Below are 27776 nucleotides of genomic sequence, written 5' to 3' on the forward strand. Positions count from 1 at the left end.
TTATGTTGCACATACAGGCCATTGTTTCAGGCAAGAAAATGGAGTCATAGAGTAATTATTTATCATCTATCAGGAAATTAGGGAGGAGACAACAGGCCAGAGAAGACCACAACTGACCAGCTGGGGATACATGCAGAGTAAACATCCTTCTCACTTGCTGGCTCTCCTTCAGGAACGTCTGCTGCAAAACTTGTGCCATCCCTATATCAGCTTAATTTCTGTTATTTTTCTGTCACGGAATTGCAGAATGTTCTCAGTTGGAAGGGACACACAAGGTTCATGAAGTCTAACTCTCATGAGAATGGCCTGTAGACTGATTAACCTTGGTGGTTTTCGCATCATGCTTTAACCAACTGAGCTAATCTCAGATAATGACTGGGTTGCAGTCATGGGCTTTCAGAAGAAAGTTGTGCTGCTGCATTTTATGGAGGTGTTGAATTTCACTTTAATATTTTTGGGTAGCCCTCGGCTAGATACCTCTCCACTGGAGATGCCCCATGACCAGGGCCCCCAGGGTGCTGGTGTGGGTCTAGAAACAAGGAATTCACCCAGTGCCAGGCTGCCTGGTGGTGTCTCTGAGGTCAAGAACTTTTTCCCTTAGCAGATAGATAGATCATGGAAAGGCTCTGTTAGGAACTTGTCTGCTATTTTTGCTTGCCAGTGAAAGCAGTAGGCTCTGCTCAGAAAAAAAGGTCATAGAGGCTGTAGTTGTTAACACCACTTGAATTCTTCACAGTGTAATGAACAGTTATTGAAGTGACTGTATCTCTCTTCCCTCAAAGTCTCTTTCCAAAGTAGGTAATGCATTTATTTGACAGCAAAATGCTAGGTAAGTCACTGATATTTGTTTTGAAAAAATTTCATGAACTATGTTCCTATTGTTTCTGTGCTGTACTTAGGAATTGTCTACTGTGTTAATCTATTATATAAATAATATACTATGACTCTCAAGTCAAATGCAAAAAGAAAACATGTGTAACAGAAATGCAATTGTAGTAATGCTTAGTCTAGTGAAAGCAGGTTCCTTTCCCAATGTAAGAGAGGGGAAAAAATAGGTTTTGTGTGCCCAAAGCAGTCCAGATGGAACCACAGTAGGAGGCATACTAGTGTAAATACAAGTTTTGTTTATTTCAGGCAATGTATGCTTCACATTTCTGTTATGTTTTTTTCCTTTCCTAATTAGGATATGATAATATTCATTTACGAAGTCTTCAGTGATTTTGTTTCCAATTTTCAGCATTTTTTGTCATAAAGTGCTTATACATTTTCCTTGTATTAAAAATAGGTTTACTTTATGGCAAGACTGGCTTCAAACCACTACATAATACTTTTGCTTTCCTTTATGTTTCAGTATAGTCAAAATATTATATATTATTCCAAACAAAACACCTCAGGTAGCAAACCATCTTATCTTGCTACATTCTTCAAAGTAATTTATGTGAGCTGTGCTGTAACAACTTTCTACAGCTCAAAATATAAATCTAGGTTGTCATGGATACCCACATAAGAAGGCTTTCTTTATAAATATGTTACGAGTCTGACAATTTATTTTTAGTAGAATTTTCAAAAAATAAATAAAGATGTAGTATATAACCAGGGCCCTTATTGGTTATTCTGATTGCACTTGCATACATTTCTGTTTCTTCCTCTTCATTAGCTCAAAATGTCTTTTAACAAGCAGGTTTATGTGGATGTAAAAATGGCTGATAAGGGCCCTGGGCTTTTTCTCACCTGTGTTATCCCTGCTTTGTACCTAGTATGCCTCAAGTGGAATTCACATATTGCTTACCAGCAGTTAGAAAGTTATAGATTTTAGTCTAGCACCGGGTTAAGCAGTGCTTTCAGGCCTGAGCCACATTCAGCCGCCATTTTTCTCTCACATTAGTTAAATACAGTAATTATGACATATGACTGCATAACCTAAATAATTCATGAAACTTTCAAGTCAGGAGATACCTTCTGGTATCACATCTTCCATTATGCTTCCTCTTCTCTGCTGCATCAGTAGTGCAAGAGGCAATGCCCTCATACATAATTTTCTGTTACTGGTAATTGTAAAACACAAAGTTATAGGCCTCTGATAAAAATGAGAAGAGAAAACAATAATTTAAAAAGAAAAAATAGATTGCTGGGAGCAATTAATAGTCATAAAAGTGTACTAAACAAATTATTATTTTAACACATTTTGTCTGTGGATTTTGATAAAACAGAAAATAGAGAAGATGCTAGTTCTGAAACTTTGTGTGCATTAATATGAAGTAAAAAAACCCAAAACAACAAAACCAAAAAAAAACCCAAAAAAGCCCAAAGCCATTAAGGAGGATAAATGGAGGATTTCCATAGACTAAACACAAAATATTATGAATTATATAAAATGTCACAATTTTTCCAAGAGTATATAAATGTTCATGTCTCTGGCTTGTTGCATGAACTTTGGTAGAAAAACAGATTGTATTTAGCATTTGTGCAGTTCTTTTCACAGCAATACTGTTAACTAAAAATTTTCTAGAAAATTGCACATATGAAAATACAATCCCAAGTGCTGATTTCTTGGAATATTTTATCAGGCATCAAATAATTTCAAAAAATGGTTATTAAAGATGTTATTAAAAATTCGTGTTCGTTATTATTTTCCAGGAGGTTTTTCTCCTAGAACTTCTAACTTGCATATGTCCATCCAGTTTCACAGTTTTCAGATTCTTCTCTTCTAAAGTAGCTTAACTACAGTATGGAGACAATATGTAAATCATAGCCATAGATGAATCAGAAAGTCTTTTTTATAAATGTGAAAAATAATTAATGACTTGTGTCCTCAATATAAGACATTTACTTTAGATTATTTACTACAGATTATGTTATTTTATATGTAACATAATAGAGGCATCAAGTTTAGTGCCATTGCACAGGGAGAATCTGTTTGTTTGCCTTCTGGGACTAAACCATAAATCACAGAGCTGAAATTTCTGACCCAGTATATTAAGAAAGTGCTAAAAATGTGAAAGAGTGGGTGATATCCCACAATCCTGGAGAGTATCTGTTATTGGTTAAGGCTGTCAGGATAGCCATTGTTTGATAAAACAGAATCTGGCATTACTACATTACTATTAGGAAATTGCTGTCTCTCAAATTTATTTTTCAGATTCTAGTACTGAAGAGCCTAAAATACAATATGCATGTGTTGTCTTGGCATGTGATTTGAAAATTTTATTAATAAGGATGTGAAAGTATGACTGGAATTAGTGAAGTTGTACAAATTATGGGACTCAAGTATCAGAGTACTTTAAAAATAACAAACATGCTATCTATGCTTGTTGGATGTTACAGAACAGTCTGCAATGAGGACATCGACCTGACAAAGTCTTGCTAGGTAAGCCAAAAATGTTCCTCTAGAAAAGCAGCTTTATATTGCCACTGGAATCTGTGCATTAAGTATTGGTATGAGCGGTTAGAATTTTATAGTAGTGATAGGGGAGCCATGAGCACAATGCAGTGTTAGACAATGCTCAGTTAAAGACTATTGCAAAGATCAGTTGCATAACTGAGTGACACTTAAAAAAATAATCCTCTTCCATTTTCTTTTGCTCTGTTTTACTGTTCCCATGGGCTCTGCTGGTCTGTCCCAATAGTTATTGTGTGGTTTTTGTTTTTTTTTTTGAGAAGTGAAATATGGGCAACTTATCTCCTTAAATAAACTAGTAGTCTGTCATAAGTAATACTACAGTTGTGCTGTACCAAAAAAACCCCACAAACAACTCAAAAAAACCTATAGATCTTTCTGCAGTGCAGTTTTATTTTCCAGTTTGACTGTGCTGTCTGATTTAAGAGTTTAGAACTGCATGAATAAGGGATTGTTGTTGCTATTTACTTAGTATGGGGCTTCACAACAAACCTAGAAATTGACATCAACATTAACATATTTTGGGCAGATTTTTTGGTGTATGAGTGATGGCTTTTCAAATGGACTGATTAAATTTGGCTATAAACTGTGAAACAAATGTGATTCAATGTAAAGGTAACAATGAAGGTCTAGTTTCTGGTGTTTTAAATTTCTGTGATTTCTTTTGAGGAAGAAATCATGGTGTCATTTACATCTAAGAAGGAAAAGGATACAAAGGATACAAATCCTCTAATAACAAAAGGGAATTTAAAAAGAAAATCAGCCTCAGGAAGTTGTTAGGCAAATGCAAACTGTGACTACAGCTTATTTGATACAATTGTTGTGTTTTTTACTCTTGCTCTCATCTGGCACTTTTTGTGTTACCCGTGTTGCCTCTGACTAGGAAACTAGATTACTGTCTCAAGAGGCATTGACTACTCTTTCTACAGCTTTGATCAGTGACCAGTCCAAAAGCCCCCAAGCTTTGGTTTCTTCCCAGTGTGACACTGTATGCAAATATATAATAATTGCAACCGACTACTTGGAAAACACCATCCAGAGTTTGTTACTGCCTGGATGTGCCTATAATTCTTTGGATGTTCCAGGCAAAATGTAAGTGTAAAATTGCAGGTGTTCTTTAGTCCAGGGTATAAAAACAATATATGTAAACTTGGTGTGTGACTTAGAAATCAATCAAAACAAAATCCACAAAGTGCTGAAAATAGACCCAATAAAGTTATCAGCTTGAAAGTGTATTTTAAAGTAGACCACTGGAGTAATTTGTATCTATTTGAGAAGATAAGTGTGGTTTTGAATAATAGTTCTTGTTGAAGTATTTTTGTCCAGATTTTGCCATGCCTCATTTGTTTAATTTCATTAAGAGCTCAGCCTTACATAATTTCTTGTGTTATTCTGTGAAAGAAAATCACACATTTCTCAAGGGATGCAGAGGATCACCAACTCAATAAATTGTCCTCCCATTGCCTAGTGAATGACATTGCTGCTCAAAATATGTGTGGAAAAATTACTTACAACTCTAGTCAAGCTTTATTTTTTCATTGAGGCTGAAGTTTCTGTGAAGGATTTCCTAGTGAAAGTTCAAGTATACAGTCAGTTAATTCATAGTACCTTTGTAACAAGTGCAATTTTATCTCTTTAGCAAGTCATTTTGCTGTTATTTGCTAGGACTATACCTGTTTGTTTTACATTGATTCGGCAATTTTCCTTGCAGCTGCTTCTGTCACGCTGCCTGCTGTGTCTCTTCTGGGCTATCTGCCGCTGGTGTGTTTCCTCACAAGTGTGAGGGTGCCCCTCTGTGGTCTTTTCAGTTTTGGTGACATTTACAGAGAGAGGCCCCTCACCACAAGGGCTTGGTGGCCACATGGGTTCCTCAAACCATTATGAACAGTGGTACACTGCTACCTGAGTAGCTGGGGAAAGTACTGAAGGCAATGTAAGATTAGCTGTCTGCACTGATGCATGTTGAAAATCATAAAAATATAGTGAAAGGGAATACTCAGGAAAGCAGATGGGTCAGTAATGAAAACACTAAATGTGCTCAAAGTATCTGAAACAAGTGGCTGCAGGAGGCTTCATCATCGGATGTGGTGTCTGCACTAGGGAGGGCACAAGTTGTGGGAGTGAGGTATGCAGAAATGCAGTACCTGTGGAAAAAAATATAATTTGGTTACCTTGGGGTTTTTTATAACCCCATAGCAAAAGGCATTAGAGATTTTTTGTAATTCAATGCTACTTTCAAAGAGTAGTAAAATGTTTTCCAGTGCAGCAATACCATGAGCCAAAGTGAGGAAGTTCTTCTTGTTGCATACTGCATCTGTCTGAGTCAAGTGAAGTACAGAAGTGCAAGAGAGTTGTTCTGTTGTAGGGTCTTAATTGAAAGGCATAACAATCAGGGTGAATTACTCTCATGAAATATTGTATTTTTTCCTGCATTTTCTACAGCAAAATAATCAAGACTAAAAAACACATCAAAATAACTTAATAAATTTGATATCTGAATGGGAAATTACAAAGAAAATTATGTTCTAGGTCAAAATTGAGAAAGTATTTACACAAAGTTAAACAGTTCAGATAAGAACATGATGGCTAAGATGGAAAAAAACTTTTAGCATAAATATAAATCTAAATGTATGAGCATCCTTATTTCTGTCATATGCTGCAGAGGTTAAAGAACTGACAGCTTGCCTACACTTGAAATTCTATTTAAACTAAGATGGATTGTAATTTAAAATGTGGCATTTTTACCTAAGTAACAATCAACCATGGACATCTCTAGTCCCAAAATATAAGTGTTACATGCCTATGTGTCTTAACCTCCTTCAAAGATAAACCCTACAAGGCTTCAGCCTGCAAATAAAGATGAATTTCTCGTGTAAGACACCATTCAAAGATACAGCTTCAATATTTAAGGGTAGATAGATTTACAAATACTTGGAGAGCAACTGGAGGTAAAGTGGTGCAAATTATCAGTAGCTGCAGAAACCACAAACCACAAATAGTGATGAAGGGTCCTTGTGACCTACCTATACAAACATACATTTTCAGTCCATAGTGTGACTTTCAGACTCCTCCGCTTGTGTATTTTGGAACTGGGAACAATCAAACAAGTTCTCTAGAAAAATACTTCTGACAGGGGCACAGTGGGTGTGCTGCACTGCCCAGTTCACCTGCTCTCTCACAAGTCTGCTTCCTCTGGTTCTTGCAGTACTGTGCACTGTGAGACCTCTGAGATCTGGTAGCCCAGCTAGGTGCTTCCAGGCACAATCCAGATGCAGATCAGTTAAAGGAAATCTCATTGTAGTAGGCATATAAAACAATCATATTCAATATTCATCACATCCCTATAAAACTTGGGATAAAAGGAAGAATATTCTTTACTTCAGCTTTTCAGTCAGTTGCCAGAAGACATGATTTACTGCTACATACAATAATATTTATATATATGCTTGAGACCATCTATGGAATTCTCTTCATCTATAGCAAGTTATTTAATTAATATTTAATAAGTAGACAGACATTACATTAGTATGTGTGTCTATGTCTGGGGAAGAGGGAATTATGAGCATGTGGCAAAAGACCTATAAAATATCTTGGCAAAGATAACAGCAGAAAAATTACCTCAGGCATGCAATGAATAGAAAAGATGTGGGAGCAGTGGATTAATTTTATAATTTAATTATCAGTTGAGTTAAGCATCAATAAAATTTGTGTCTCCTAAGAAGTTATGGCAAGCATAAAATTAAGTATAGTTTATCCAAATATAACATAAACTTATCTTTTTATCCTCTGATTTTTGCAAGAAATCACATTAAATGGACACAAATAAATTAGAATATGAGTATGTTGAAAAATACCCTCTTGCTGTTATTATCATAGCCTTCTATTAATTTATGCAATTTTCAGGTTTTTTAGTTAACAGCCCTGCAAAGTGACCGGATAGTAGGGTGAATTTATGATTCTTTACTATACCATTGGAAGGATTTGTTGGCACTGACTTTGAAACAAGAACTTCTGAATTATTTCTTTTTCTATTGCCATCCTGCCATTTCCTCCACGAACTTAGGAGATGCCCAAAATGTTTTTTGAAGAACTAGCACCTCCATGTCAGTATGTTTGTGTAGTAGACCCATGGCAGCCACTGCAAGCAAAGGTTTCTAAATGCAAGGGTAGCTCTGTTTTTTCTGGTATTTGCTATCCCACAGGGAAGTGCGAATCCTTTGGTCCAAGAGCAAGGAAGCCTTGACAAAGTGGCTTTTTAGCTACACTGTGAAGAAGTCTTTCTTCTCATATAAGTTGTATTGAAGCCTTTGACATGGTCCCCACATCATCCTTCTCTCTAAGTTTGAGAGATATGGATTTGATAGGTGAACTATTCAGTGGATAAGGAGTTGGCTGGATGGTCACATCTGGAGGGTAGCGGTGAATTTTTTGACCAACATATGTACAAGAATTGTTCTCCAGGGGTCTGTAGTAGCACGAGTATTGTTAAATGTCTTCATCAATGACATGGACAGCAGGATCAAGTGCACCCTCAGCAAGTAAGCAAATGGCACTGAGCTGAGTGGTGCAGTTGGCACACTTGAAGGACAGTGTGCCATCCAGAGGGACCTGGACAAGTTTGAGAAGTAGGGCATTGGGAATCTCATAAGGTTTAACAAGGCCAAGCACAAGGCCTTACACTTGGGTCAGAGCACGACCCACTATCAAAGCAGGCTAGGTGATGAGCAAATCAAGAGCAGCCCTGCAAAAAAAGGACTTGGGAGTGCTGGTCAATAAAAGGCTGCCCTGGGCAGCCCAGAAAAACAATTGTGTCCTGGGCTGCATCCAAAGCAGCGTGGCCAGCAGGGCCAAGGAGGGGATTCTGCCCTTCTGCTCTGCTCTCTTGAGACCCCATCTGGAGCCTTGCATCCAGCTCTGGGGGTCACCAGGACAGAGGAGGGCCACAAAGATGACCAGTAGGTTGGAGCACCTCTCCTGTGAGCACCTCAAGGCTGATAGAGTTGTTGTTATTCAGCCTGAAAAAGAGAAGGCTCCAGAAAGACCCTCAACAGTCTGCCATACTTGATGGTGCCTATTGGAAAGATGGGGACAGACATTTTACCACAACCTCTTGTGATGGGAAAAGGGGCAGCGATTTTTAGACTGAAGGAAATTGATCTATACAAGATATAAGAAAGAAGTTTTTTAGAGTGAGGGGCGTAAAATTCTGGCAGAGGTTGCCAGAGAAATGGTTAATTTCTAAGCTCAGGCAACACTCAAAGTCAGGTTGGACAGGACTCTAACCAGGTTCACTTCAAGATGTCCCTGTTATTGCAGGGATGTTGCACTAGATGACTTAAAGATTCCTTACAAACAAAATTATTCTATGATTTTATGATTTTGTGATTCTGCTCTGTGATGTACATGGGAAAAACAGGTGTGATATCATGGGAAAACTCTTCTGCCTGATGTTTCTCCACAGGTAGGCAGTGGCCATGTGGAAGAGGTTTTCTACCATACTGACCAATACATCTCTGTCATTTACTGGTCCTGCACTTTCCATGTTTCATTTACACAGCATCTCTTATTTAATAAAGGAATTGTTACTTGGACAGGATAGTAGAGTAGTAAGTTTGCTTATAATACCTTTTTAATTTTGCTCTCAGGTTGAAAATGTTGGACATTGCTGATCTGCTAAGAGTAGTCTGGATGATGATGTGTTTCTCAGAATCTTTTCATTCTGTAGCATTCCCAGAGGTATTGAATTTTACTGTATCAGAGCTTTCTAAGTGTAGAATTATTATCATGTTAGATTGCAGGAATCCAAAAAGAGCTGGTCAAAAAAATGAACAACAGCTTTAAGAATAATAGAAATCTGTCTGTGTTGCAGGAAGCAATGGCATTTGTCTTCTATTTGCTTTTCTCTCCTGTGGTACCAAAGGTGCTCCTTCACAAGAGACAAAGAACTAGAGGTGAATACTGATGGTGCAGGCAGAATGCTTCAAGGAAAAAATATTTTAATGTGAAAGTGGCAGCTCTCTCTCTTAAATCTACCAGAGCAGCTCTTAAATTCTAGTGGGATTGCTACATGTTTGCATCTCTTAATAGGCCTCAGATTTTATGAGTTGATCTGATCTGAGCACTTGATTTTTCCAACAGAAATATGGGACTCAAACTCAAAGCACACAACCCTCCCATCATATTGCTAATTTTTCGCTATTATTTTTAATCATTATTGTCAGAGTGTCAGGGGAAAAGTTAAGCTTTTCAGAATTTCCTTCTGTATTTTCCAAATCTTCACCATCTATGCTTACCAAAAATGGGGGTAGGGAGGTGGGGGCATGCTGGGAATAGAAAGAAATACCCTTGCTTCAGTTTCCTCATATTTACACTTAATAGCCTCAAAATCATCCCAGTATTGCTTATAGGTAAGAAACACACATTAATTAAGGCTTGGCCTTAAGGACAGGCAGTTTAAATGGTCTGCCCAAAGACACACAAGGATTTTGTGGTGGAAGTGAAACTCCTGTCTCATGATAATATCCTGTCCATCAGGGCTTCCTCACTGCCATGGACAGAAGTTTATATTCTTGCACTCACTTTGTGCAAGTGCAAATGATTAGGCAAGGTATAAAGCCAAGGAAACCAGACATGTGAATAAGGGTTGGTGTGTATTAAACACTGCAGCATGTAACAACTCTCATCCCTAAGGTACTGTTTGCAAGAGAACGCAATGATAGAACTCATCTCAAAGACACGAAGCTCTGTGGAAGCTAGAAGATACATTGGGCTCACTATTTTTAGTTTATTAAAACTATCTGTTACGTTTCTTTATTGTGTTTAGCTCTCTAGCATCTTCAGAGAGTTATTACTCTACTCATTGAAAAGAAGGGCAGCATGCTATGACTCCTTTGTCTTCCTTGTGCCAAGCACACAGGCTGAACATTTTGCTTCATAGCAAATACCTAATGCAAAGTAGATGTAAAAGGGACAAGCTAATGATGAGCGTGGTACCTTCCCAGGAAACTCCTTCCTGAACTTCAAAGGTAGAAAAAAGATCTAAGCATTACTTGAGGGGGTGTGGGATAGGGGGAAGGCATGGTCTTGAGTTCTTGTTTCTGATTTGAGTTCTTTTCTTTCTTTTAACTATGAAACCCAAAAGCTTAGTCACTGGACATTATTACCTTTCTAGCTGAACAAAGTTACTGTGCTATACATCTTCCATGGTGCATGCTATTTTAAGTCAGGATTATTTTGTCTCCTTTATACATTCTTGGAAAAGCAGTTGCAGATAATCATATTTACTTATTCAAGTTTAGTTTCACTATCAATGCAAAGTTGTTTTCCTCCTTTCATAAAAGAAATACATTTAGGACTCAGGCAAGGTGCATTTAAATAGGTATAATTTTTACTAGATGCCCAGTCACAACCAGAAATTCATCTGCACAAGTTTTGTCACTAAGTCAAGTCTCCTGGTGTCCTACCCACTACATTCTACAGACAACTCATGGTCTAGTCCCTGTATGTTTGAAGTCTGTAATTTTGCCATGCACAGTGGGGTGGAACAAGTGTGACCTCTTCTGGTGCACAATCAGTCTTGCACTTTGTTCTTGAACTTTTATGTTCTGGGCAGTAATTTTGAATCCAACACTGAGGTTGAATAAGAACCTTTATACAGTTCCTGAGAGACTACAGTGAAGAGGAGCTGATTGGTATGACTATGTTGAAAAGAAATAGTAGTCTTCATCTCTTTGCACCTCACTTGGACAATTATTCAGCTTTACTGAATAATGATTAATGATTAATGTAGACACAATACTAAGAATAAATTATAAATAGAGGTGAAATATATGTGCTTTATGGGGATTAAAAGGAAATGTGAAAATGGCAGATCTGTGAATCCTAGCTAAGTAAATTGAATGTGTATTTCCTAACCTCAGTTATGAGAGAATTAAACTTTACTGAGAAGCAGCGAGGTTTAAGATGGTGTTTTCATCCATAATCTGATTAAAAAATGGTTATTACTGGCAACATGAAAAATCGCCATTGCTTTAGAGAATGTTTCTTTTACAGTTCCTAACTCTTCCTTCATGTAATCTTCATGAAAAAAAAAAAAAAAGTAGGGGGAAAAAAGGTATTTCTTCTTTGGCTGGAGAGCTGCCTGCCATTAATAAGAACATCTCCATTATCTGTGAAGGCCATGTGCCCCAAATGGAAACATATTTTGCCGTACTTGAATTGCCCAAGCAATATTACTTCATGTGTTTTCATGTCTTTGATATTTAGTGCGCATATTTAATATTCAAACGAGTTGAATTGGTTTGGCTTTGTCTGAGGGGTTTTTTTGCCAGGATGTGTATGTAAGCACTCATGCCCTTATAGTACAGCTTCTAACCCCTGCCACTTGCCACCAGCACAGCGATATTGTGCCAGATCAATTAAACGCTTCCTATGGCCATTGTATCAGTAGATGAAGAGTGAATTTATTTCACCCCCGCCTCAGTCGCTCTCTTGTCGAGCCTTGGCCCCACCTCCCCTCATGCCGCTTTCCCTCTCCTGGCAGTGCTCTGGGAAAGCAAGTGCAGGTACCCCTCCCTTGCTTTATTCAAATTCGCTTCCTGCTGCCCTGCTTCTGGCCCAGGGAAGCGCATGGGTGAGGCGGGTGGCTCAGCTGCGAGCCTGGCCAGCCCTGCTGCTCCCGGCGGCGGGCGGGAGCGGCCGCTCGCGCTGCATCCCGGTATTCCCGCCGAGTGCCCCTCTCCGCGCGCGGAGCCGCCTGCCCCGCGCGGGCGGATCGCCTCCATCGCCGCGGCCGCGTCGGGCATGCACGGACCCTGCCGAGCCCGCGCAGGAGCCTGCTGCTCTATGCAGGCGGCTCGGCGGCTGCCGCTGCCCCCCCGCGCCCAGCCCAGCCCAGCCCAGCCCATCCTAACCCAGCTCATCCTAAGCCAGCCCAGCCGAGCCCAGTCTCTGCCCTGCGGCATCGCGGGCGGGACGCGCCGAGCGTGGGATGCCCGCGCCCCGGAGGGCGGCTTCCGCGGTAGGCGCTGTCAGGTCTGCGGCTGATCTCCCGCTGGGATTTGCGGACAGTCATGAACCAGACCGAGGCACCCCGGCCACTCAACTGGACCATCCGGAAGCTGTGCCATGCCGCCTTCCTCCCCTCTGTCAGACTCCTTAAGGTACGGTGGGAGCCCGCTTTGCGTTCGAGAACCGGTGTCTGCCGCTGAGCACCTGCCTGCAGGGCTGCGGTCGCTGTTGCTGGAAAGTTAATTTAGAAATAGTCCCAACTTTACTATTAATTACCTTGCCTGCTGCCTTTAAAATCCCTTGTGAGTACCTGAAGGTACCAATATTGTGCATCTGTGCTCTATTCAGTGTGTGTGTTTGCCCATAAAGGTCTGTGAAAGGGGTAAAAAAGGAAATAAGGGACGGTTCATGTCCTCTTGTGCTTCAGTTTGCTTTGTCTTATCAAGCTGTGAACTTCCAGGGATGAAGAAGGTGTCTGTTTCTAAGGCGTGTTCCTTTGTGAGCAGTCCTCTGTGAGCAGTATCTGTTCTTTGGGTTACCAAGCCCCTAGGCAGTACCTGAAGATCCAGTACCTCTCTGACCAACTTGTAAGTGGAGCAATATGTGGGTGGAAAAAAATTATCTTGGTTTGCTAAAAGCTGTACATGGGAATAGGATCAGTTAAAGACTGGCAGCATCAGTGAAACTTTCTGATTTTTTTAAAAAATTGTTTAAACTAAGTGTCACAGCTTTGAAGGTGCTTTTTAAAGTGTTTTAAAATGCGCTTTCCTGTGAAATAATTATTTTCTGTTTAAAAAGTGATTTGGGATTATATAATGTGGAGGGCTCTTATTCTCAGCATGCAAAGTGCCATTACTACCATGTGCCCCACTGAAGCCGTTTTAGACGTATTTGTAGCTGGAAAACAAAACCTCTTGAATCAGCTTTTTGGTAAAAAATAGGTTACATTAAACTGAAAAAAATAGGTTGCATTAACCTGAAAAGTCTTCTTTATTCTTGGAACATCTTAACTGGATTGTACAATGAAATTTTAAACAATATACTAATTTCCCTGTAAGCTTTGTTTTATAAAATGTTTTATTCATTATAACATTTATCTCATATCATCATAGTGTTTGGTAGTTTGGCTTTGAAATTAACGTGCAGCCAGGTAAAGCATGGCTAGTCTGACAGTGTATTAGATGGTAATGCTTGATAGAACCATTTGATTTTGTGTGAGTAGCTTGGAAATTAGGTCAGTTCTTACTACTGCAACATGCTTGAGCAGTAGTGTAGCATATGACATTGCACTCAGCAGACATATGTTGTATGTATAATTTTTGTATATATGATTCACAAGTGACTATGCTGTGTATCCTAGCAGGTAGTTTTCACATCCTCATGGGAAGGGGCTACAGTTGAAAATTATTTCTATTTCCAAACCAGATGTATGGCTGCTGGGGGGGTAAATTGTGTTTCTCCAAAGAACAAAAGAAAGATAAAACTTAGATTTCTAAAATATCAAAACATAAGTCATATAGAACAAATCAGAAAGTGGTGTTGATTGTTTTTTAAAGGCTTTCCCCCCCAGCCCCAGAAGCACTCATGAGAATATACAAACTCCACAAGTCCCATGTTTTAAGAACAACATAATTTTGGTGAGGTGTCAGGACTCGGATGTGGGGAGTTTTACTGTCATTCTTAATACCAGTGGATCAGGGGCTGAGGGGGTGTAGTCTGCAGTATTTCTTCTTTGGCAGACGAATGTTGCCCCATGTGTATGGTTTCTCTTCATTGCTTATTAAGGATGAATGTTGTGATTCATTATTAAAAGAGCTGACTAAAAAGGATTTTCTGAAGCTGCAGCTATAACCCGTTAGGGAAAGATAGTGACTGGACCCTGCAGAGTTAAAAAGAGCAGGGAAAATAACCAGAGATAAGGAAGCTCTGCACAGAGGGTGTGTGAGGTGTGGGAAAGACCACAGCAAAGAAGGTGGAACTCTGGTTCCTCTCTCAGCTCATGAGCAGTGCTTGTTGACTGGAAAGAGAAGCGCATCAGCAGCATCTTCAAGGCTCCCCCAAAAATGCTTTAATTTTAGCTCCTTCTCTTTGTCTTTTATTACTTAATGTGTTTAAAGCAAATGACTGACATTAGAACAGAGGACCATTGTATGAATTCCATAAGCCAACCTGAGGAAATTCTTCTGTCATCAAGGAAGAAGTGTAATAAAAGCAGCATTAAATTACCAGAGGAGTAGTATAAATATTTTACTACATACAAAATATTTTTTCCTATTTCATGTTTTTCTTCTCAAAATAAAGAAGAAACCTTTTTTTTTCTTTTTCTAAATGAAAGGTGCTCCTCTAAATCCAAAGACATTGGAAAGGCAAGTGCAATAATCTAAGCTAATTTTTAATTGCTCCATTTCCAATTGGATTAAGTGGTTTTAAGGTCTAAAGCAATATTGTTTCTAAGTAGATGTTCAGTAGACCCTTTCCTATACAGCTTTTCCCTGCAGACAATGCTCTCAATAACAAAATAAACTTTGCAAAGCCTCATATATTATGGTACATTTTTATTATGATGGGACTTGCCCATCATTGTTAAACTCTATTTCCATGTACACTGTAAATTTAGTTAGAGTAAGAACATGTAAAACGCTATTTTGTGTTTGTAATTTCTATACTTATTTTAGTCTACAAGAAGAAAACTAAATGACCATTAAGTTCTAAGATAAGCTCTTTCCTAAACTTGTAAGAATGAGAGATAGCAGAGATTTCCTCTTCTACAAAAATTCACTGTGACATTACCTGGACCTTCCTAATAAAGGGAACTTTTCAATTATTTCCATGTCTTTTCAATGACAAGTTTAAAGTTCCTATCCTGTGGATACAATTTTAAATGAAGGATCAGTGCGTTCATAGTGATGGATATAAATAAACACTGAAATCAAGAACTTCATGAAGGCAAGGCTTTTTGTGTTGTCCTGCAATTATTGTTTTGTAAATAGGTACTGAAAGGGAGTTATTCAGCAGGTAGGTTAAGTTCTTGTTCCACCCTGGTGAAATGGATAAGCAGTGCTCAGTTTCATCAACTGATGTTGGATAGACCTCTAGCCACAGTGGTCTCATTTAATTTAGATAAGCTAGATCTGTAGATGCATCCAGTTTTGCTCCCTTAGCTTTTTTTCCAGGCATGTATTCTGTTCTAGCCCACTTCACTAATACCCTCATGTTTAGGTGTATTTGTGTAATCCTGTTTTCTCAGTTTTTTATTTTCTAACAGGCACATAGAGTTCTAGGAGCTGTACCTCCAATAAAGCACTAGGAGCTTAAACAATTTATTGAAGAAGTTTTTTACTGCTTGTGTCATCGGCTCATCTTTCACTGCTCCCATTTTTTCCCTCTAATGAGTTATTTCCTGTAGCACATTCCATGCTGGTATTTTTTAGTTGTTTCAATATATCTAAAACATGCTAACACACTGCCTAATGCCTTCCTGTCTGATGTAAGGACTAAGTGCTTTGAGCACATATGCAGAGAGGGTGGCTTTGTGCAGAACTGTCATTCTCCTGAGATAATCAGGTTAGTTTTAAAAAACCCAGACATTTTAGAACAATGTTCTGAGTTCTTAAAAAATGAATGAATGAATGAATGAATGAATGAATGAATGAATGTATGTCATCATGATAAAGACTTCACTCAGAGGGCATTGTACTCTAGGAGAGGCTGCAGATGTTGTACTTCTGCTTGAAACAGATATAATACTTGCCATACAATCAAGAAATGGGCAGTATGCTCAAGAAAAATAAATAAATAAATAAGCGGAGAGTAGAAGAGGTCTGAATAAAAAAAGGTCAGCAATGTGCAATAAGTTTTAACACCACAGATTTATAGATGTGCAAGTGTAGAAATACTGTACGAAATATTTGAAAAGTAACAGATTGCCCACCCTTTTTTTTATTAATAAGTACAGTACATTTTTTCATAATGAATTTGGCTTGCATGTCAATAATTAAGCTCATAAGGCAGGAATTTTGGAAGGATCAGAGGAAAGGAAACAGAGTCAATTAAAAGAAATGCTGGGGGAAATGTTTTGGCTATTCTTTCCAAACATACAACTTGGCAAAAATGCCACCTTTAAGGTTGGCATTTTAAGGTTGGAATATTTTAAGGGCTTTCCCAAATGCATCTTCCCCTATTGATGCATTTAGGGAAGCCCTTAAAATGAGACTGACACACAGGCATGGAGAAAGTTATCAGTCAGTATGAAAGTCTTTTTATAAATTCACTAATAGAAAAACTAGTCACACCTCTCTGTATGGTAGGATGCTATGTATGGTGTGAAATCCAGATGAGTTTAATGCATGCATGTAAGTTTCATTTAGGAAGAAATTATTTGATAACCTTCTGCTTTCTCATCAGAAAGAACATAGTTGTATCTATCACCTTTGTAATACATGTTGTATGTTTCTGATTTTGATTCACAGGTTTTCTGGGGTGTATTATTTGTCCTTAGAAGCACAGAAGCCATGTTTCCAGCAAAGATAAAGCTTGAGCATTCCATCTGTGCTCTGCTCCTTATGCCATCAGTTCCACCATTTCAGGATGGCAGGAAAGAGACCTGGGGCTAAGGCATTGCTGTGTCTTCATAGTCTTCCACTTTAATGTAAAACATTCATTTTACACCCCAAATCAGGGGAGCAGTGGTTGTTGCAGTGTAGCTTTACAACACCTTTGCATAGTGTACTTGCATTACTCGGCTCAGCTGTCCGCTGTGCCTCTGGTACTTCACATTCTATAACTAAGTAATGGCAGAATGGTGGTGACATTTCACAGCTGAGGTTGAAGAACTGATGATATGCCTTTTGGAGGTTGCACATTCTCAAAACCTGCTTATTTCTTAAAGTCATGCTTCTCATCAGCATAAGTTGACCTGATCCCTTTAATGTGGTAACAGGGCATGTTCATGTGTAAGGGTTTTCTGACAGATTATGCCAGTTCATTTCTTCTGAAAGGAAATGGCATGTGGAAGTTGATGATTTTTTTTTCCATTTTATATAAAGTGCTCTATGGTTAATTCTTTGGTACAGTGTACATTTTTTATGTGATACACGGTGAATCAGAGCTTGTTTGCTGTTTGCCTTATTGACTGAATCTTTTCCGTGAGCATGAATTGGGTTGACAACCACTGACTTGGAAGAGATGTAGCATTAAAATAGTTTCCACAACAAGGGATGGATTCCCAATTAAGAAAAAATAGAGTGAGGGATAAAAACAAAGAGTGTTGTGGTAGAAGTCATGTTTCCATGGAAAAACCTACATGTAAGAGGTAGACATATCAGTGCCATTTTGATGCAGAGGCTGTAATCTACTAATGTCATGTAAAGGGAAAAATAGTTTTGATTTTGAAGTTGGAAAGGGCTCTGCAAATGCAAAGTTTCTTATTTTAAACCAGAGAATTTTAGGGGATAAAACAAAAATATTTTTCTTTCTAGGTATGTCACTACCATGTGAGTGCTTTAAAAAAAAAAAAAAAGAAGTGATAGAAAAGATAATGTAGCAGCTATTTTAGAAACATTCTTAGCTGTTTAAAATAAGGATTTTGCAACTGTGTAGGTTTTTATCCTCCTGCACTTCAATATTATTCTCAGTGATTTCCCTTAACCTAGCTTTCATTAGTGACTCTACCGTCCTCTTAAATACTACTGTGAAGTTTTGACTTCCTCTGTGCACATGGCCATTGGGTTACAGTGACAAAGATGGGATATCAGAGAAGTACTCTAGGATTTTACTTTTTTTTTTCTTGCACACAGAAGGTTTTTGCTTGATCTTTGCTTCTCATGAGGTTCAGCCTTTTCAGACTTGGGTACTTACAACAGGTGACAAATGGTGCCATTTCCCACTGGCCTTTAATTGATAATATGTGGAACATTGAATTTAACTTGCTTATTAGAAAGCAGATGCAAGATTCCTAATTTGTGGCTGTGTAAGGGATGATTTAAAGTAATTTCTAGAGAAATAAAAAAAAATTAAAAGAAGTATTATTATATATATTAATAGAAGAAAAAAGAGCACCAGTTCTGAGCACAGTATTGTTTTAAAATAATTTTAAAATGCTAATAAGTGTAGAAATCATACAGTCAAGGGATTACAGGAACAATGTGTTAAAAGAATCTTGTCCTCAGAGTGTAAGATTTTTCCTTATGTTTGGGAGCATGCCATGTGAAAAATTCAGGGCACAAGACCATAAAGTGAAGCTGAGTGGTTTTATTCCAACCTGAATTGCTAACAAGACTATGCTACAGTGTAAAAAAGAATGCCCTTGGGTCTCCCTGGAAATTTATGTCAAAGCTGGTAATAAAGCATGCAATCAAATCGCTTCATCAAAAATATCTTTGATCCCCCAAATAATATAATGACATGAAACAGTTAGATAAAGTGCTTTTAACAGTGTCAAGGAAGTTAATGAAGAAAATATTAGGACTCTATTATGTAATTAGAAAAGTCACCAGGCTGACTTTTCATTAGTGAGGAGGTGATTGAGTGAAACACTTTTTTTCATTTACCTTTTTCTTCACCTGTTGCTTGTAAATGCATATAGGAGAGACAAAAAAATTAGTAAACCATCCTAAGTAAGAATTTAGGGAAGATCCATTATTTTGCTTCAGAAGGATGCCCTATTTTTAACTTACTGGTATATTGAATTGGTGAGGCATGTTGCCACTGGGTCTGTTGTACTGAAATATCACACCTTTTTTGCAGTGCAATGGCTGGATGTTCGTCTTTGCATATAGCTCTAAAAAGAGACCAGAACAACGAAATAGTTTAATTGCAGGGTAACCTGAGGACAATTAAGACTGACTTTGCTGTGACTGTATGTAGTGTTTTCTTAGTGTTCTGAATAGCAGAAGGATTTTCCAGATACATTCCTATTCAACTTTTGTGTTCAGTTCTTCAAATTATTAGGTAGTGTCTTATTTAGGTGATGAACACGTTTGATGAACAGTGTTTTTCTGGTTGCAAATTGTGCACTTTACATTAAAACTCTAAATATTTGCACAACCCAGACATAATATTACATCATTTCTCAGTTTTTCTCCCTGCATTTCTGCCTACCTCTCTGCTGGCCCATTTCCTGAACTGCATTATTCAGAGTTTTCAGATCTTTATCTTAGCCCGTGCTCACAGAAGCAGTATCAGTGCCAGGTTATGATGCCAATAATGGTGACAACAAAATTGCTACATGCAATCCAGCTTGACTGAACGAGCCAAGGAAGAGGTCAGATCTCTCTGGCTGAAGGATGGGTAAAACAGGTATCAAGATGGCCCAAAATGCTTGTTAGACAAGCAGAGCAGATATCCCTTTGGGTTTGGATGTGACGGTTTTAATTTTGTGCTGTCCTTGATACTGCTGGCTGCAAAGTAATGCTTCTTGGAAGCCATGTACTTTTTTAAATTATTCAGTTCAAATTCAAGATTGTCTTAAATAGGAATATGGTGCCAATTTTTTAGAGGTCCTACACTTACCTTCTTCTATGAGACCAGGATAAATTGAGATACCAATTTAAGTGTGAAAACAGACATGATTATTCTACTCTGCCACCAGAACTGCTTCAACATGCATGATTTCTCACAGGTGATTTTCTAAGTTCCTAAAGCCATAACCCACACAGGCAATCTTTTCAGTGACCCTATATATATTTCTGAGGCATCTGCCTGGATCTTTCTTGCTGCACTTAAAATCTATGATTTCTTGTTTTGTCCACTATGAGCAGAGGGGACAGATGTGGCAGCTTTTCCTGCTGAAAAATTCTTGGGCAGTGTTTGGAAATTGGCTAGTTTAATAAGTCCATGACATATGGTTCTTTGTTATCTTCCAATAAAGATTACATTACTAATTCCACTACATCCTCCACAGAAGTAAGACTGAGTCCCTTGCTGCTAATATTTTCCCCGCTTCCTCTACATGTCAGGTATCTTACTGAAAAGATCAGCATGGGTATGTGAGACTCCTGCTCAGCCTTCCATTCTAGTCCTAGCTCCATAAACTGGGTAAGGGTTAATAAGGAAACCAAAGGTATTACAACCCTCCTTCATTTCAAGTTCCTGAAGAGACTCAATAACACTTCTGTTGAATTGCCTACAACATTTTTCTAATTTAACTGACTTTACAAGAATGTGAGTTGACTAACATCTATGACTTCAGGGAGAGTTTTGCAAGAGCTCAGTCTCTTTCTATTTGCATAGCAGAAAGACTCCTATTTCTTTGTGTAGCAATAAAACCAATGCTTTCTAATGCCCACATTAGCAAATAAATTTTAAAACTCATTGTGGGGGACAATCAGCAGCACAGTACTTATTAAGATACTGAATTTGAAGAATGTGTGCTACCTTTATTATATACAAATTAGGAAATTTAATGTGTATGTGCATTTCTCTGGAATAAAAAGGTGACTTTAAGCCTTCTAACACAATTGGAGGGGAGTGGGGGTAGAATAAAAAAATGTTTTCAGAAATATCCCAGTGGGAAATTAAATGTGATTTTTATATACATCTTATTTTATATTGATACCTGCTGTTACTTAAGAATAATTTAAGGATAAAAATCTGATCTATCAGTTCATATCCTGTGCAGTTCCTTACTAATGGTAACTGTGGGAGCTTTAGCTTATTCAGGATGGGAATAGTAAATTGCTCAGAGGGGCTTTTTCCTCTTAGAATCTGATAACTGCTATTACTAACATCTAAAATCTGAGGATGAGGTTATTTTTTTTGTTACTTTTATTTCCTATGTAGTGCAAATTTTCCGTCTTATTTAACATTGAAAAATTCTTTAGTAAGACATACCATGATAAAATGGATGTCTGTGGAGTTAGAGCAAATGATAAGAACTACTTTTCAATAGTAGTTGTCTGTGTCAGACAATATTTTTGTCTAACACAGATGGGAACACAATAGGAGGTGTTTAAGCAAGTCAGTATTTACTTAAATGAGCAAATAGTTTGCACAAAATTACCTGAAAAATTTAGCATCTCAGCACCATGAGATATGTTAGCACAGTTAAGTTTTCATTAATTCATTTCCAACTCATCTGAAATCCAGTTGTATCAATGGAGACACAACCATTTTTTGGTGGTGTGACCTTATTTGCCAGATAGCATAGCTTGAAGCTTGAAGGGGAAACAGTTCAATAGTCCAGGACATGTATAAAACACATTATGTTATTTTGGTTCATGACTGACTTTGTGGCAGGTTTTTTCTGCTACGCATACTTGTATGGACAACCAATGCTGCAGTTTTTTTCCATATCAAATCTCATGCACACTTCTCTAAAAATAAATAAGGAGGGCAAACAGCTGAACAAAATTACTTAATATTATTCACTAAATAGGAGTATCTGCAAAGAAGCGTGGGGAATATTTATTAACTAAATTGATGAGAAGCATCATGTAGAAAAAAATTGCTTTTAAATTTTCTTTGAGCCAAAAAGTATGTGTTCACTATCCATGGCAATCCCAGCCCTTGGTTGCATTGATGTAATCAGAAAATGAGATTTTATCATATTAAAACCACATTAATGGTGGAATGTTGGCTCCTGGTGCTTTGGAAATGCATAGTGGAGCCTACTCCTTTATCTTGTTTTGTGGAAAGCAGTAATGCTTCAGGCATTGATAACTAGATTCTTCGTGACAGTCATCCCAAGCCCAATTCTACTGTTAGCACATGGTAGTAAATGCTCTTTTGAAACTCAGAGGTCATTTCATGTCAGGAAGGATTTCTCTCCAGCAGTGGTTTAAGCTTGGCTGATGTGGCTGTTGACTCTAGTCCACACTTTCTTCCTTGGCCTTGGACAAAACAAGGTTAATACTGCAACTCAGGTGGTATGTGTCTCTTCTCCCATAGCATCTCTACCATAATGCTGTTGAGCACAATGGGTGTGTATGAATAGTCTAGAAAATGTGTCTGCCAATCCCAGTTTGGAAGCATGTATTGTGTATCATCATGAGTAAGGCTACCATTAATAGTCTCAAAGTTGCTTTGTAGTGCTTTTATTTTTGTGTGGTTGGAATTGATATCCCTTGACTGATTTTGCAGAAACTGTGAGTCAAGATACTCTGGAAGTAACAATTCCAATTAGCAACAACAGCCTGTTACCTTATTTCTTAAAGCTGAAGAAATTGAAATTGATAAAATGAGGAACTGCATGGGTCTGTACAATCGGTATCTATCAAAACCATTCCACTAAAATTTCAGCTCTTATTTGGTTTCCTGTTGTGTGTTTCCACGATGCAATAGGCTGTGCTTCTGAATTTTTCCTTTGATACGTTTCTCAGAAACTCAAATCAACTGTCATTAAAACACTTGGTTCATGCTGTGAGGACTTTCGGCTTTTCACTGGGAGGCCACAGGCAACAAAATATAACACACTTGTTTCAGTGTTAATTAAAAAAAAAGCAAACAAAAAAACCCCAAGTAATTTCAATAACGGATGAGATTCTGATAACTCATTTGTGTAGCTGATATGTGATCTGAATACTCTGTGAATATATAAATGCTAAACCAAATTATGCTTAAAGCTGCGATTATTAATACATCCCAACTCTTTGGATAGCATACATATTAGCAGATCTCTGTACTACTTAGGTTTTTAAAATTTCATTCATAGAAATAGGTTATTTAAAAATAAAAAAACAAAATGAAGTAGGTCGACAACAGAAATACTGACAAGACTTTATAAACAAAATAAAGCGGATGAAAATAAAAAAGTTAAAATTAAATACATTTCTTTGGATTTCATGTACAAAATAAAATGCAAATGCATTTTAGAATGTTGTATTACTAATATCAGTTTGTTGCAGAAAGTTTATCTAATCAAGTTAATTCTTTCACTAGCTGATGTTTGCTGTCTGCTTTCCGATCTCATTCTAGGGAGAGCAGATTAATAATTCCTGATTTGATGGCTCATCCATGTGTACCTGGAATCATAAAATTATGGAATATCTGGAATTGGAAGGGACCTATAGAGATTGTAGGACCATTCACTCCAAAACTCTTGGTCCTTGCAGAACTTTTAAAACTAAATGGTATGACTTAATCTGTTGAACTTTGACAGACTTGGTGCCCTGACTGCTTCCCTGTGGAGCATGATGCAGTGACCAACCACCCTCTGGGTGAAGAACCTATTCCTAATGTCCAATCTGTACTTCCTCTGAGGAAGGTTCTATCTCTTTCCTTGTGTCCTGTCACTCTTTACCAGAGAGAAGAGATCAGCTGTTCTTCCTCTGCTGCCCCCTTTAAGGTAGCTGTAGGCTGTAACAGGGTCACCCCTCAGCCCCTCTTCTTCAAACTGAACAAACCAAGTAACTTTAACTGCTCTTTCTCAGTCTTGTCTTCAGGGAATTTGCCAGATGTCTTGCTGTGGGAGTGCTCTCCACCCTCTCATCACTTTGTACGTACAACCAAGATAATTTTTCAGATGCAGAATCCAGCACTTGCTCTTGTTCAATTTAACATGATTGCCCAGCTCTCTGGTCTGTCCAGAACTCTCTCTAAGGCCTCTGTATCCTCAAAGGACTTAACAGTTCCTCCTAGTTTAGTATGGTAGACAAAATGACTGAATTTACAGTCAGTCTGCTGCATCTAGACCATTTATACAAACACTAAAAGATTACCTGACTTCCCATTTGCTATTTTACTTTCAATACTTGAAATAGTGATGGAAACGAGTTCATGGTGAACAGCAAAACTGAAGAGGAGGCAACAGCATGCTGTTTCAGCAAAGTTGCATCCTGCACTCCGTTAGGGCTGTGGACAGCAGGGGTCAAGGGAAGTGATGGAATCTAAAAGATTATATTACTCTAGGATACTATGAAGTAATGCCACCTCTCTATTTGTGAGATCTTATCTGAGTACTGGGTCCAGTTCTTTGTGTCCCCAGAACAGGAGGCATATGGACTTTCTGAATTAGAGTCTGATGGAGATCACTGAACTTGTCAGGGAGTTTAATACATGATATGTAAAAAAAGCACTTGGTTTGTTCAAGTATACGAAAGGAAGGTGTAGCAGTTCGTTTTGGGGGGGCACCCCGGGGAGTCCCCGAGGGCCCCCCAGGCTGTGAGTTGGCGGGCAGCAGCAGGCAGGCAAGGAGACTCCACACGGCTTTGAGGGAGCTGATTAGATGGGAGTTTATTGGGGGTCCCACCCCTGGGAACAGCATGGTTACTGAGGGGGAAAGGGGAGAGGGGGAGGGAAGGGGAAGAGGGAAAGGGCCTAGGGGAGGGAAGGGACAAGAGAGGAGGAGAAGGGCTAAAGGAGCAACTGTTCTCCCTCGGGCAGGTTAAGAGGGAAAATCAAAGTGAGCACGGAATAACACTTGGGCCAGTGGAATTACAGATACATGATGGGTCAGGGCAGGACCACAGGCTTGGAATATATCATAAATTTTGGAGGGGTGAGACAGAGCATATGATTTAACTAAAACACAACACTACAGGAAGGGAGAGGGGAAATAATATTTCTAGAAGGAGGGTCCAGAGGAGATAAAGCCAGAGTTTTTTCCAGGATGCTGAGGGTCAGGACAAGAATAATGGAAACTAGTTGTTATCACAAGCGTGGGTAAGAACTGAAACAGTTGTGTGGACCTAAGCAGCCTGATCTAACTGGAGATATCTTGTGATTTGTGCCTTCCTGACTTGATTGTTCACTCAAACTTTTTTGAGTTTTCAAAATGGAGCAAAGGCTGTTAATCTTCAAAGAAAATGTCCTGGTGTCTGTTCTGTATTAAAATGTGGACAAAAATATATTTTTAAATACTTAAGTAGTGCAGAACAGTACTGCAACTGCGAGGCTGTAATCATAGAAGCTTCTTGAATTCAGGAATTGTCAGAAGAATCTTCTGAAGTTATCCTCAGTGCTTGGTGACAGTAGATACATCAAGGGGGAAAGATGACAAACTTTGTATATATTCTGTAGATGTGAAGCAGAGTGGTTTCTAGATACACATTACATTGCAGTTATGTTCTAGAGTTGTTTCTGAAGTAATGGCTTTGCAGCTGAGTGTCTCATAAATTTATTGGGATGGCTGATTGTATCATGATTGAAGAAATTGATTTGCAGCAACCAGCAGCTTTCACAAAGTTCAGACAGTTGCTGTGTCTCTGACTCTTACACATGCTGGCAGTTGAGCTAGCAATTCTTATGAGCCTCATGCTGTCAAGCTGTTTGTTTTCTGTGACCTACTTAATTTAAATTTGAATATTTACTTGTTTTGCACAGTAATGCACAGTGAGGCTATCCATCATTTGTTTGGCAGGAGTTCTTCAGATTCTTTATGAGTAAGTCTAAGGCACCACTCACAGCTATGGTAGAAGCATCCCTAAGGATCCTGAGACAGGATTTTATCTTCAGGCTCCATCTATCTCCTTTCCAGAGAGAAGCACAAGGACCCTTATTGTCAGTTAACCACGAGGTTGTGTTGCTGCAGTCGTGCAACAAGGGTGCTAGGAAAATGGTATGGAGGATGATGAAGAGCAGAGGCTCTGGGACCTCGTGTGTTTTAGATCTCCTTTGGATGTTTCTGCGGCTGCCACAGAGGCAGAGGTTGATCTTGGTTGATGTGGAACACAACTGGGTGGAAACTGAAAGGCTGCAAAGCTCTGAGAGGCAGCTCTGGCAGAGGCCTCAGGTTTGGGTCTGATTGTCCCCAGTCATCTCAATATCAATGGCCTCATTCCAGCCCTGAGATGTGATGGGCTTGCTACCCCACATCAGTTTACACAGTCAACTTCAGGATAGTGACTGGGGCAGTCAGAGCTCAAGGCCTTGGATAAATCCTTGCATGGGGATGCAAAAGTGATCAGATTTATTTATTTATTGTTTATTTGGAGGTAGGAGGAACAGAGCACCAAGGGGAGCTGTGGAAGGCTTTCTGATCTCACTTGAATCATTCTGAGAGGTAAAAGATCTGTAAGCACTCGAGGAATCTGAATGGTACATTAGTTCCCTGCTATCTTTCCCATTTTCTTTAGATGGACAATTCAAACAACTTTATTTCTACATATTTGTTCATATTGGTTAGACTTGGTTAGAGCATACTGTGTGGAATAAAACTATTTTAAAACCTGAGCTCTATTTTTCTTAGTCTTCAATGAAGAAAAATACATAGTTGAAATTTTTTTATGGCTAAATATTCCCCCTTGAAGAGTGCACTGATATGACCAAATTTTCACAGTAAACTACTAAGCAAGACTGTTTCCTTCTCAAAAATCTGCACGTTTGACGCATTAATCAAGGTATTAATATGGAAAATAGAAGCCAAAGTGTTTCTAGTGAAATTAGGTGTAAAATTAGTAATTCAATATTTTTGTTCACTTTGTACCTCACTGTTGTTTTTTTCAAAGGAAAACATGAATGATACCTCTCTGAAAAGCTGAGGAATTATGTCTTCAGTATTGACACTGGTAATCATACCCATCAGTTGCTGTTTGTAGTGCAGGCTTTATTTTTTATTTCCTGGTGTTACACATTCATTATCTGAAGTAGCTTTCTTTTAAGCCTACTATGCATTAGTAAACCAGTGCTGTGGAAGAGTCACTCAGCTCCAAATGAGTTGAATGTATGCACATTATACATCTTCTTGTAGATTGTGCCTCATGGCTCTTTAGAATGATTGTGGGTACAATCTGAAACAGGGCATACAATGGAGGAGATCACAGGTATATGTTATCAATCCTGTCTTGTAAGGATATGTGAAATAAAACCTGTGTCCGCTAAAGGTCTGTTTGTTCAGTGCAGGGAGCAAAAAATCTTCAGAAGTCTCTGACTTGCTAATAGCTCTGTACTGAGATACTGAAACTCAGACCTCCTGACCCAAGATGGTTTCAAATGCTCTGAAAGAATTATCTTCCTTCCATTTTCCCACCAAGTGGTCAAAGACTGCTTCCTCTTTCTTTTTCTCTCCTTGAAAGATGCACTAGTGCCTAAGTGAAAGCAAAGTATCAACTCACAGTTGCTTCCTCTGAAGTATCTTGGAGGATCCTTTCTGAAGTACTGAAGCAGTGACACCTGCATTTTTCCCAAAGCTAAAAGTTCTAGTCAGACAATCTCACTTTCGAAGCATGGAAGTTTAATCCCCATTAAGGTTATACAGTTCTATCCATCTAAATGAGATACGAGTTATTCACCAATTACTCACCAGGCCTTGAGCATTGATGATGCTTTGAGCTCTGCTTTTTCTTCCCTTTAGCACATGGCAAATGGTTTTGTGAAGATTTGTCTTAGTTTAACACAGCCTGCTTTCTAGTGCGTGTGGGGGAAGCCGCAGAGGCGGCTTCTGAGAGAAGCTCCTTAAAGCTTCTACTGTGCCCAGCAGAGCCGGTCCCTGATGGCT

General features: G+C 38.6%; 1 protein-coding gene across 2 annotated transcripts in view; it reads left to right on the forward strand.

Moving 5' to 3' along the window:
- The window catches only part of TRPM3 (transient receptor potential cation channel subfamily M member 3), a 373625-nt gene that overhangs the window by 102200 nt on the left and 243649 nt on the right, over positions 1 to 27776 (forward strand). Inside the window, exon 1 of one of the 2 annotated variants that reach the window (XM_039719179.1) lies at positions 12091 to 12558. The exons of the other annotated variant lie outside the window; for it this stretch is intronic. Coding sequence (XP_039575113.1) covers positions 12469 to 12558 — 90 coding nt within the window. The 5' untranslated portion in view covers positions 12091 to 12468. Of the gene's footprint in view, positions 1 to 12090; positions 12559 to 27776 lie in introns of those variants that run through there. 2 annotated transcript variants of the gene reach the window in all.

Source organism: Passer montanus, unplaced genomic scaffold (assembly GCF_014805655.1).
Source record: "Passer montanus isolate IOZ18808 unplaced genomic scaffold, ASM1480565v1 scaffold105, whole genome shotgun sequence".
Lineage (NCBI taxonomy): Eukaryota > Metazoa > Chordata > Aves > Passeriformes > Passeridae > Passer > Passer montanus.